This window comes from Mytilus trossulus, chromosome 2 (genome assembly GCF_036588685.1).
Source record: "Mytilus trossulus isolate FHL-02 chromosome 2, PNRI_Mtr1.1.1.hap1, whole genome shotgun sequence".
NCBI lineage: Eukaryota > Metazoa > Mollusca > Bivalvia > Mytilida > Mytilidae > Mytilus > Mytilus trossulus.
Window position 1 is genome coordinate 34,815,140 of NC_086374.1, and position 12,466 is coordinate 34,827,605.

At 31.4% G+C, this 12,466-nt stretch overlaps 1 protein-coding gene across 1 annotated transcript; it reads left to right on the top strand.

The window, feature by feature from the left end:
* Positions 1 to 203: 203 nt before the first annotated feature.
* LOC134705069 (phospholipase B1, membrane-associated-like) lies at positions 204 to 12,242 on the top strand. The gene is made up of 13 exons (XM_063563836.1): positions 204 to 329; positions 2,714 to 2,823; positions 3,543 to 3,624; positions 4,020 to 4,078; positions 4,413 to 4,480; positions 5,262 to 5,308; positions 6,553 to 6,661; positions 7,208 to 7,340; positions 7,857 to 8,014; positions 9,339 to 9,510; positions 9,838 to 9,939; positions 11,533 to 11,601; positions 12,144 to 12,242. The coding sequence occupies exons 1-13, from the start codon at positions 278 to 280 to the stop codon at positions 12,213 to 12,215; spliced, it is 1,233 nt and encodes a 410-aa protein (XP_063419906.1). The 5' UTR covers positions 204 to 277; the 3' UTR covers positions 12,216 to 12,242.
* Positions 12,243 to 12,466: the final 224 nt, after the last annotated feature.

Sequence of the window (12,466 nt, forward strand, 5' to 3'; positions counted from 1 at the left end):
ATTGGAAAATTTCCCAAAGAAATGTTAACATAATTCAAAAGTTTGCCAAAAACAAATTGTTTTTTTGCGAAAGAAATGACTGAAACCAGTTTAAAGTCAAGCCAGAGTACAATGATAATTAAGGTCGTGTTGTGAACTTATTGATAAGCCTGGAGAATTGACCGAAATACATTTATAAATTGACAGTTCCTTGAACTGGGACATATTTTTAACCCATGGAATGTCACGATTAAGATAAGTCCGCTTCAACCTCAGTTCTCAGTTCTCCGTCGACATAATGGGTCGTTTTGTTGCATTAGTTTTCTTGGCGTGTATAGCTAGCTGTAATGGTATGTGTACTTATGTGGGTTTTTTTCACAAATTTTGTCAAATAAGGAAACACTTTTTATTTGATATCTTAAAATTTAAAAAGTTTTGGCTTTTATTATATTATGTTTACCGTTACTTTTTGAAAACAAACAGTATTATTTCTGTAAACTCAGAAATTATGGCGAGGTCTGTATCAATGAAAATATTGCATAATAGAGTATCACAATGATAAGAACTCGAATTCTTATATCTGATACATATATTTGTTTACAGCTTTTCCTGAAATCGAAATAAATGCACGCACTAATTTCTGAGTTTACAGTATATTAATTTTCAAGAGAGTAACGTATTTACGGTTGATATAAATTTGCTTTTTCTAAAGTTGCTTTAATCATATCTGCTGATATATATTTTAAAAATTAGATTAAATTTGAAATTACAAATTGTCTGCAAGGTTCTACAGGATTGGAAATATGTTAAGTATATTTGTCTATCGGTTGTAAGTAAATATTGATTGACAAAACATGTGGAACTAGCACACCCTTTAAGGATAATTGTCTATTTGAAGTTATAGTTTAGGATATTGATTTAATCATGCTAGACTAGACTTCTTTTTATTAAGTTTTTTTTTATCAAAAAGGCCGTTTCATGTTAATATACGTATATAGTGACAACAATTGATCGTGTTATAGATTTAGGTTGCAATGTATACCGTACTGAAATACGGAAGTACAGATTCATGTACTTTCAATAAAATGCTGTGTTTATAAAAATTTGGTATATAAAGAAAAATGCATAATTAATAAAACAAATCCTCAAAACAACGCAGTAGAACTACATATAAATATAAACGCACTTGCATCAATAAGTATTAAATACAGTGAAATGAAAATTAGATGCATGTTAGGACAATGAAGTGCATATTAATGCAAAAGACTTGCATGTCAATAAAAGTGCATTGAATGTCAGTAAATTAAGTTGACAACAACAAAAATGATATGCATATCAATAAAAACGCAGTGCATATCAGTCAAAAGTCAGTGCATATCAATACAAAAAGCAGTGCATATCGAAAAAAATGCAGTGCAAATAAAATAACGTAGTGCATATGAATAAAAGAAAAGCAGTGCGTATCAATTAAAAATCCAGTGCATGTCAGTTCAAATGCAGTGTATATTAATACAAGAATGCAGTGCAGATCAATAAAAGTTCTGTGTTTATCAATAAACGTTCTGTATATATCAATAAAAATACAGTGCAAATAAATAAAAGTGATATGCATATCAATGAAAATGCAACTACATATCCAGAAAAGTGCTGTGCATATCGATAAATACGTAGTACGTATCAATAAAAAAAAAGCAGTGCATATCAATAAAAGAGGAAGTTCATATCAGTTAAAATGCAGTGCTTGTCATTAAAAATGCAGTGTTTGTCAATAAAGTGCTGAGCATACCATAAAAAGTAGGGTATATTAGTAAATAAATACAGTGTATATCAATAGAATGCAGTGCACATGAATAAAAACATATGCAATGATTAAGTATATTAATAAAGCTGCAGTCCGTATCAATAAAAATGAATGATGATGTGTTTTCACTAAATACTTCAAAGTTCGGTGACTATGTTGAACGCAACTATAATGCAGAACTTGAAATAAAAAATACCCAATAAACAGTTATGTCTGCCAATTGAAGTATTACATTAAAATACTTCAATACATGGTCTGCCTCATATTTCTATTTACATCTAGAAATTGACTAAAGGAATGATATCAGCTTTCAAATTGTGAAATTTTCATTTTTAAATACCAGCATTCCAGCGGCGATTGCATATACAGTATAAACCTCTCAGTTGATGTGGTATTCTGAACTTGCGTTTCATATCAATATTCCCTTGATACATGTAACTGCTTACAAGGACGTTATTAAACTAAGGATTCCAAGTGGAAAAATAGAAATCATCCCTTCCAAAATTTTACGGAGTTAACTCATTGACCGTTGCTAGATACATGTGTCACAGATGACCACGAATGGAATTGTCGGTACCACAATAAATAAATAATATACCACAACACCGTCTGCTGTTTACTCGATTGTGACATAACTCATCAACACGGCGAATGCTTTGATGGAGTCTAGTCTGCTTACTCTTTATAACATATGAGACACCCTTAAAGTTTTCAATGCAGTTCGTGTTGCACAATCTTTAGTTTTCTTTGTAGTGTTTTCTTGACTTATCAGTCGTTTCGATCTCTTTTCATTATTCTAACGTCAGATTATTGTCGAACTATTGACTTTGAATGTCTACCTTGAACCATTCGACTAGTTTTTCAATAAAATGGAGTTCATCTCAATAAAAACAAAATCATTATAAAACTTAAAAACTGAATTATGTTTTGCAGGCAATGATACATTTTGGAATAGATATGTTGAGTTTTTCAATGAAACTCTGCCAAACAACAGTACCCTTATGGAGATGTGGAGAGAACATTTGAAAACATGGCCAGGAGTGGTAAGCTTTCCAAAGAAAAAAATCATTTAAAATGAAGATCTGGCATGTTTGCCAATGAGATTACTCTTCACAAAAAACTAAATCACACAGCTTTTGGTCACGACGATTGTTGGACATACATAATTGAAAAGTAGAAATTGTAAATCCTTTTGTATTTTGAAAACATTGTGTTACAATAACTTAGACATGATGATTTTAAGAAGGTAAAAAATTACCAAATTAATACTTAAATGTTAACATGCAACGAAAATAGATACACAATTGATTGAAAACCATGAAAGCAAATGCACAAAAATGTATAGAAACAACAAAAATAGATGCTATAATGTTTGAAAGTAACGGAAATGAATACAAAAATTGTTTCAAAGCAAAGAGGAAAATACTTACTACGTAAATTCGTTTGTCAAGTCATGTTTTAACTTCTGTTTAAAAGTGTTCAATCGAAAACCCTTTGTTCAAAACAACTTCTTAGAACCTAAAACAATGTCCAATAACTTGGACAATTGTACAACGTTCATGGTTTTGGTAACCATTTATTTGTATTTATTGTCGAAACGCTGTTGTTTAGATTGGTATTCTAGATCATTCTAGTAAGTTCAATGTACATAATGAGTTATAACTTTTTACCTATAACCTTATTTTCACTGAACATGTATAGTTTGTTATATTTGTTAAGAAATGCATTTCAATAACTCTGACCCAAGCTTTTGTCATTGTAGAGTAAAACCCGAGCAAAATACCCTATGCCACCATTCAACTGTCATTTAAGCCATGCACACAATGGACACCATGCAACAAACGGTTAGTGTCACAATGAACTTTGTGAATAAAATCGAAAACACTTCGTACTGATTTAAACAATATGAGAAGCCCAATGTCAAATTTTTGACAACTGTTCACTATCTTGAAAAGAGTATATGTAAGTCAAAAACGTGTCCCATGAAATTGTGTCTTCTTTGCAAACTATTAAATAGTGTCACCCTTAGTGAAAAATTGTCCATAAGACTTGAACATATATTTATGGATGTTTTATATAATTAGGTCACAAAGGACACTGTAAGATTATGGTTTAGTAAAAAGGATCGTTTTCATTTCGCTAACAATAATATCTATTGTGAATATGTTATTAAATGTTATTATTTACCAATGTTTTGGGAGTAATGTTATGTGTATACCATATATTTTCTCATTTATAGTACATGAACTCCATCCTGGTGACATTAGAGTAGTTGCAGCCTTGGGAGATTCTTTAACGGTAAGATTTCCATTTCTGTTCGTGAAATAACAAGATAAACAGGACTTGATAAGACATTCTTATATAATATCAAACATTTTTGATAAAGCCTAGTCCAAAGACGAGTCACTTTACCGATGGTTTACAAACATTTTTATTTTAATATTCACAATAAAGAATAATGCTTAAAAAATGCAGGAATTACGAGCCTTGAGGGATAATTATAAGTATGACGCTATCAAGAAACAATTATAAAAAATAGATACTTTCTCTCAGGTAACTTCAATTTATAGTATTCTTAACGTGTACTTAGGTATTCGTTGAATCATATTTGCTGTTATTATTATTTCTATAGGCCGGAAATGGTATCCTAGCAACCAACATTCTCGGGGATTTGGTAGAATATAGAGGACATTCATGGTGGTAATGCATTTGTTGTATTTTTACACTTCACTACCTAAAAATTTTGAATCAACAACACAGGCTTATTTACGGTGGCAGTCAAAAGTTTTCACAAGTCATCTCGGTCAAACCACTTTGAAAAACATGACTATTGTATAATTGGTCATTGTTAATCTCTTAAAAATGCATGAACTATTTGTCAATTGTTCAACAAACAATCACGAAAAGGTCCGGTGGAATCTGTTTTATTCACACAACACTAATGGATACTGAATATTTATATGCAGTTTCATTTATTTTTTCATTTTCTCAGAAATTATAGCAAGTCTTTCTTAGAATCAGTAAAAAGCCAAGCGCAGTGACTGATTATCGCACCTTTGTGCAAATATACCCGCAAATGGTTATGGCCTAGTTATTTCATAAATTGAAAGGGGGTTTCTACTTTCAGTCATAATGTATATTATAAATTTTCAGTATTTAACCCCACCCCAATATTTGCTGACCACCTTCGCTTCTAATTTGTTTTAATGGATTTGTAACAAACGATTTGAGACCAAAGAGACATAACTCTATTCGATAAATTTATCATTATTTTCTCCTACCTTTCATAAAAGACAAGTAACCTAACGAAAAAAGCATACAGTAAAGAAGCGTAATCACCTCGCTATATATATCAGCGTCACGCATCTAGTTATCCAGCGTTTGAAGCATATTATGCCTTGTTTTAAAATGAGAATATATTGCATTAGATTTAAAAGAAAAATACAAGTACTTAACTTCTTAATTTCCATTTTGTTCACAGCATTGGAGGAGATGGGTCATTAGATAGTCCTGTATTAACGATGCCAAGTAAGTACAGTCAAGCAAGCGAGCTAAAACTGAAATTTAGATATTTCAAATTAAGCGTACCGTTACGCTATGGTACACTTATTTCAGCGGTACATGTATATCTCGAGTTTAACAATTTTCATAAAATCTGAAAGTAATTGTACATTTCGGAGATCGCTATTTTAATCCTAGTATCAATGATGAGTTTACTTACATTTTTTTTTTACAATTTTTCTATATTAATAACATTTCTAGGAGACATAATTTCTTGTTACTGAAATAATTGACAGCGCTGATACTCCAACTTGACATTGCTATAATAAACCTTCAATAAAGATTTCATAACACACACACGAGAAATGTAGACTTGAAAACCGTTACAATGCAATCTTCGATATAATTTCCAAGAGACATAACTAACTACAAAAATGGGTGTTTGAAATTTAATTTCGAATATCTTCATGACTGCTTGTGTAAACTATTTTATAAATTTTACAAAAATCTGTCAAGAATTATACATGTAATGGCGTTTACAAGATCATATGAATGGCTGCATGGAAAGACGGACGGACGGTATTTTCATATCTCGCTTAAACGTATCGTGCGTGGAAAATAAAATGATGAAATTACATTTATTAGAAAAAAACATCAATTGGTTAAGGCCACAGTATTTTCCTTGATGATATTAATGTTGACTTTGGAAACAAAGTATATTATACAGCGCCTTTACTTTGCAAATTCGTTCCACTATTTTATGGCTTAACTGAGCACCGCCGTCGAGGTAAATATTTCCAAAATACCTACTGATCATTAAAATAACAATTTATCTGCAAGGAAACACTTCTTTCTTAATATATTCACTTAATTAATCCGCTTACAACTTACTCTCACGAAATCTAACGTTAACAATCATGATCGATGCATTGCCCTTTTTGTGTTACTAGTACGTCACGATGGCAATATTTCTCATAAACTTCATTTGAAAAATATCAACTTGGAGGGATATTACAAACTCGGTCATTATCACAAACCTCTGTACTGTAAAACGCATTAGAATATTTAAATTAAAGAAAACTATAAACGAGGATCTTGAATTCGATGGGAGTTGTTGAACATGTACAGAACACGTGACAACTAAGACGTCATCTGAGTTAATATTTTATGGGGTGGGAAACAGGAGGAGGACAATAAATGCTCACCGATCATTTTTCCTTTTCCTATTCAATCAAATAGTCAAGTTAACAACAACACATATTTATTTACAGATATATTAAAGAAATTTGGTCAATTTTTGTATGGATATTCCACCGGAACAGGAGGCCGTGGGAGCGCTGGTTCTAGACTTAACAAAGCCGACCCTGGGGATACTTCTTAGTAAGGTTGTGGGGATAAACAAAACTTCTTAAAACATGATAATTATTGTGTGAAATTGCAAAAATAGAACTATAAAAGAAAATAAAGATAAGTGAATTAAAATTTATCAACCCGCAAAAAATACAAGACACAACCATTCACAAACAATAGCCTAGTTATACTATTTATCAATATGTGGCAAAATAAATAAAAAATGGTTGAAAAGACATTCTTCTACTGATTTTTATGATTACATTTTAAAATGTTGGCTTTGAATTACTTAAGGCATTATATTTAACTAGTTTCAAATCTAATTCTAGAGCTCTCTATGTTCTTTCTGTATTATATTACATCTCGCCTGATGATGACAGACATGTTACAGTAACAGTAGCGTTATTTTGCAAGAAATTTTGATATATGTAACCGTGTCCTAGGAACATGATAATTAACAATATTTAATCAATGTATATGTTCCTAACGTGACTTGATAATGATATGTTCATTTGATATAATAGATAAAAAAACAACATAAGCACACATATAAATGTAAAAGTCTTTGTGTTTCAGCAATATGCCAGAACAAGCTGCTATGTTGGTAAACAGTCTAAAGTCTGATGCAAATGTGCGATATAATGACGATTGGAAGCTTGTCACACTTTTTGTTGGTGGAAATGACCTGTGTGATGCTTGTAACGATCGTGTAAGACCGTAAATCTGATTAGAATACACATTTTTTGTTCAAGCTATGCTTGTAGAAAACACAGAATCTGAATCATAATTAGATTTGTTAGAGAGCTCTAGAACTAAACTGATAAATTCCCGAGTATAGAGGTCACAATCATACTCAAACCCATATAAATGTTTTTAGGAAATATAGGAAAAACAAACATTACAGGTTATATATTTAGTTTTTCGAGGAAACATAGGTATCCATAAGTTCTGGAAAGAAAAAAAAAGGCAACAGTAACATACCGCTGTTCAAAAGTCATAAATAGATTGAGAGACTGAAAACAAATCTGGGTTAAAAACTAAATCACATCAACCATGACAGGAAAACTACGGAACAAATAAACAAGTCATTATTGTATTTGACCCAATATTGCCTGATTCTCTCGTCTAACAACATTTGTGTTATAGAGAAGTGTGAACATGTGTTAGTACACTATATCTATTTTCATGCTTTTTTATATACATATATATATACATACATGAACAGATCAAGTACAGCGGTGCCAATTATGCCAATAACATCAAACAAGCTCTGGATATACTACATGCTCAAGTTCCAAAAGTTCTTGTTAATGTAGTGCAGATCTTTGATATTGCACCAATTGCTGCAATGAACGGCGGATTTCTGTGTAATTTAGTACATAGGTGAGGATATAATATTCTTTTAACAAAGGTCTAATTGCACTAAGGCCCGGTTTTGGCACAAGAAAATAAATTGTTGGGCCATCATTTCAAATTTTAGGAAATGCATAGGGTAAAAAAATATAGATGAAAAACATAAATATTTCTATCAAATGACGTCACGATCACGTCATAGTATGTACCGTTTTCTCTAAAACCATGAAAAGTACAGAATTTAGGCAGTTTTATCGTTATTTTCATTGTGAAAACATCCTACGAAACAACAAAATAATTTAAGAAAAGCTTTATTATGACTGTAAGAACAATCTCGCCAAATATAAAGTTGTTTCTTGGATGCGCACTCACTTTTCCGAATCATACTTAAAATTTGATGAAAAACATCTAGAATATTTATGTACAAATTTTGTCATGGTTTATTGCTATGGTAACTCGATCAATGTGATTTTTAAAAATTAATTTCTGAATACCTTGAACCATTGTCTAGTTCGGACAAATCAAAGAATATGTATGATAGCTTTTTTATCTCTTGTAATATTTGGGCCTTATTGCCACTACTTTAAAAATAATGATCACACTAAACTGTGTGAACAATATCATAACAAACATCAATATAAGAGAAGGCATCACTTTTTATGTATCCCCTGAAAAATAAATCTGTATCTAATCATTGTAACAGAGGATTGGAATTTCTATTGTGGTTGTCTAATGAGCTAAACAATCTAATTTCGTTGTAGATTTTCGAAAGAAAACGGCAAATTTTCAATAATTTTTTAAAAAATATTATCTATCAATATGCATAATAATTTTTTTTTCCAATTCTTAGAAAAGGTTTAAAATTTGGCGCTGATCATCATAATGCACTTCGTATTAGATAAATATTCGCAAAAGGGGTGTCCGTCTTGTTATGCCGAGTCATGCATATATTCATAGCCACGTGCAGTCGAATATATGACGTTTTTAATCTATGATAATGATCTCTCTGCACATTTATACAGAACTCTTTCAATACACTTTTCATAAGCTCATTGGTCGGTAAGTTGCAATATAAATGTGTTTGTCCCTATCCTTTTCCCTCACGTTCAAGTCTTAAATTTTGCGTACCATCTAAGTTGGATAATTGTTAATGTGTTATTGTCGAGAATATGCACGGAATTTTAGCCACATGTCATCGTTTTCCATAGAATTCATGAACTTACAATTATCCAGCACATAGTTATCACTGATATTTATACATAAATACATGTAATAAATCATAAAAACCTATTTAGAACTAATACACAAGAGTCAGTATTTTCTTTTACAATGAAGATAAATAATTGTATTCCAGTTTTGTATGTCCATGTGGAAAGGACAAAGGTAATGCTGCTTTATTAGATGGGTTCACCCGGGATTATCAGGACCAGACGAAGGCACTGATCGACAGTGGTAGATACGACACCAGGTCTGACTTTACAGCTGTCCTTCAACCATTCTTTACAAATACTAGACCACCCACTCATGTAAGTACACTGGTTATTGTGGTTCCTCTTTACAAATACTAGACCACCCACTCATGTAAGTACACTGGTTATTGTGGTTCCTCTTTACAAATACTAGACCACCTACTCATGTAAGTACACTGGTTATTGTGGTTCCTCAATCATTAATTATATAAGTACTTTTACTTTTAAAGCAGAGGTACTAAATTCTAAAAATTATTTGAAATGGGTATTCTTAATATTTTTATTTGAAAAATATTTCAACCAACCGCTCACATTAAGTTTTTTTTTGTGTTATATTTTTGTGTTTTTCTTTATTAACAACTCATCATATATTCTAATTTTTAGTCCGGTACAAATATGGTAGATCTGAGTTATTTCTCACCTGACTGTTTCCATTTTAACGAGAAGGGTCATGGAGCTGCTGCTTTGTCTTTATGGAATAACATGGTAAGTATTTTATCTAGTAAACTAACAATAAAGCTTTCTCCTATTATTTCACACTTGTGATAAACTTTCATATATATGAAGTATATATTAGTCCTCCTTCTTTAAAAGTCCGTGCCATGAATATCAATTTTTTGTCGTGATATAATGGTTTGTTACTTCATTTAAAATAACAACCATATTCAATTGGGCACTAGCTACGAAACTTAAGATTTTTTTTATTTTTATTCAATCATTGATGAAATGCAAATAAAGAAATAATAACTCGCTTTAAGCAGCCAGCATTGTTCCATTTTGTCAAAATAAGCCCAAAAAACATTTATTATGAATTATTCACTTGCAAGTGAATAATTCGTTCTCATTGTTTCCGTATTCATGTGACCTTCAATTAAACCCCTTATCTTGAGATGGATAACACGTGAATTGTATGTGTAAAGTTATTTGAAAGAAAAGAATGTCAACATTGAAAGTGAAGCAAAAGGAAATCATTTGATTACTAGTAACTAATTTGATACACAAAAATCATTCTTATACAGGTAAAAACGATGATAAACATATATTTCATCTATAATATGATATTAAATAGCCCTAGTAAAATGGAACAACACGAGTTTGCTTATAATCTATTTCTATCTATATTTATGTTTACATCGCTTATATGGTTGGTGGATGACTTTAGAGATCAACTCGATAGTTACTTAGATGGTATCTAGACTAAAATATACACGAAACGAAGCTACGTATTTTCATGCCCGTGTTAAATGCTTATTTAAGACTTATAATAGTTTGGATAAATGCTTTACAAAACAAGGTTCAACCCATCATTTTTTTCGGAAAATGTCCTGTACCAAGCAGGAAAATGACCATTGTTATATAATTGTTATATTGTTATATAATAGTTCGTTTTTGTGTGTATTACATTTTAATGAAGTGTTTCTATTGTGTCGTAAGTCCCTCTCTTATATTTAATGCGTTTCCCTCAGTTTAAGTTTTTTCTCAATCGATTTATGAATTTCGAACAGCGGTATAATACTGTTGCCTATGATAATTTGATTTAAATCGGTGAACATGAGTTTAACAGCTAGTCCCCCTTTTATATTTCTTATATAGCAACATTCCAGCAGCCCCTGTATACGGAGTCTGTATACGGAGTATATATCGTTCAGCTGATACGATATGCCCGGGCTTGTATTTCCTATCATGATTTCCTTGATGGAGACTCACAAGGAACTATTAAATCAAGAGTTCCAAACGGTAAAGTTGAAATCATCCTTATTTAATTTTTACGGATACCATCAAAAGTTGGTTTACCGTTACGGCATATCTGTTTCTAAGATGATATCGAATGTGTCGTTTCTATAATCTTGTCCCCTTTTCACGAATACGACCTACCGAATTAGAGTATTTACCGGGTTCGTAATAACATGAGCAACACGTGGAGCAGGATCTGCTTTTCTATGCATTATTGTGACGTTGTCATGGGAAGCACGTGCATTTTTTTTTAGATTTCTACGGCAAATTTCATATTCTTGTGAAACATACATCTAATCTTAATATATTAATTTTTATTCATATAAATGAAATTTGTTTTTTTAGTTTGAGGCACCAGGGTCTAAACAGCTTTCTTGGCATTTAGATCAAGATTTCCACTGTCCTGGAACACATGTAAGTTTTATATAAATGTATATTCAACTTCAATAGTAAGTATACAACGTTTATTTTGCAAGTTTTGTGGTTAAATGTATATCGTTATCTAACTTTATGGTCGATAACATAAGGATTTCCCAATAAATCGTGTAATTTTAATCTTGTCTTCAAGTTTATCCTTGAACATCAGCTAAAGAATTTGTCAGGGTACTGTAAGAATGGGGACTTAAATACCGATGTTACGTGTGGAGCCGCCAAGTACCATGCGTTATGTACTGTCTATGAACAAACAAAACAATTCTTTGATGGAGCCGCAATTCGTCTGTTGTTTTTGAAAACTTGTTAGTACAATAAAAAATACCCACTTCTCCAATCCTTAGTCTGAATATTCAATAATATAAAAAAAAACATAGGGCAAAACTTTGGAGTCGAACCTCTGATGTTCACTCATGCATGTACACATTTATACACATATAAAGACCATTGTCGTATTTCATTTTTCAGCTTTTCTGTATTGATGCACTTTTTTAATTTACAACTAATCCTTTCATATTTTTTAGGGCGACCATGGCCATGAATTCATCACCACAAAATTTAATGCTAATGGACAATTTGGTTTGGGAAAGAAATAAATCATTCAATAAATACTCGATGAAAGATGTTATCTTATTCTTAGTATATATGAGTACTTTATCATTAATCTCAAATAGAAATCACCTGGCGTGGTGATCATGTGTCATTATTAGCTCATTTTTTTTCACTTTCGGAAGCTGAAGTCATCAATGCTCTTCAACTTCATTCGTTATTTGACCTTTTAATTTTTTTTATTTGAGCATCACTAATGAGTCTTTTATAAACGAAACGCGCGTCTGCTATACAAAAA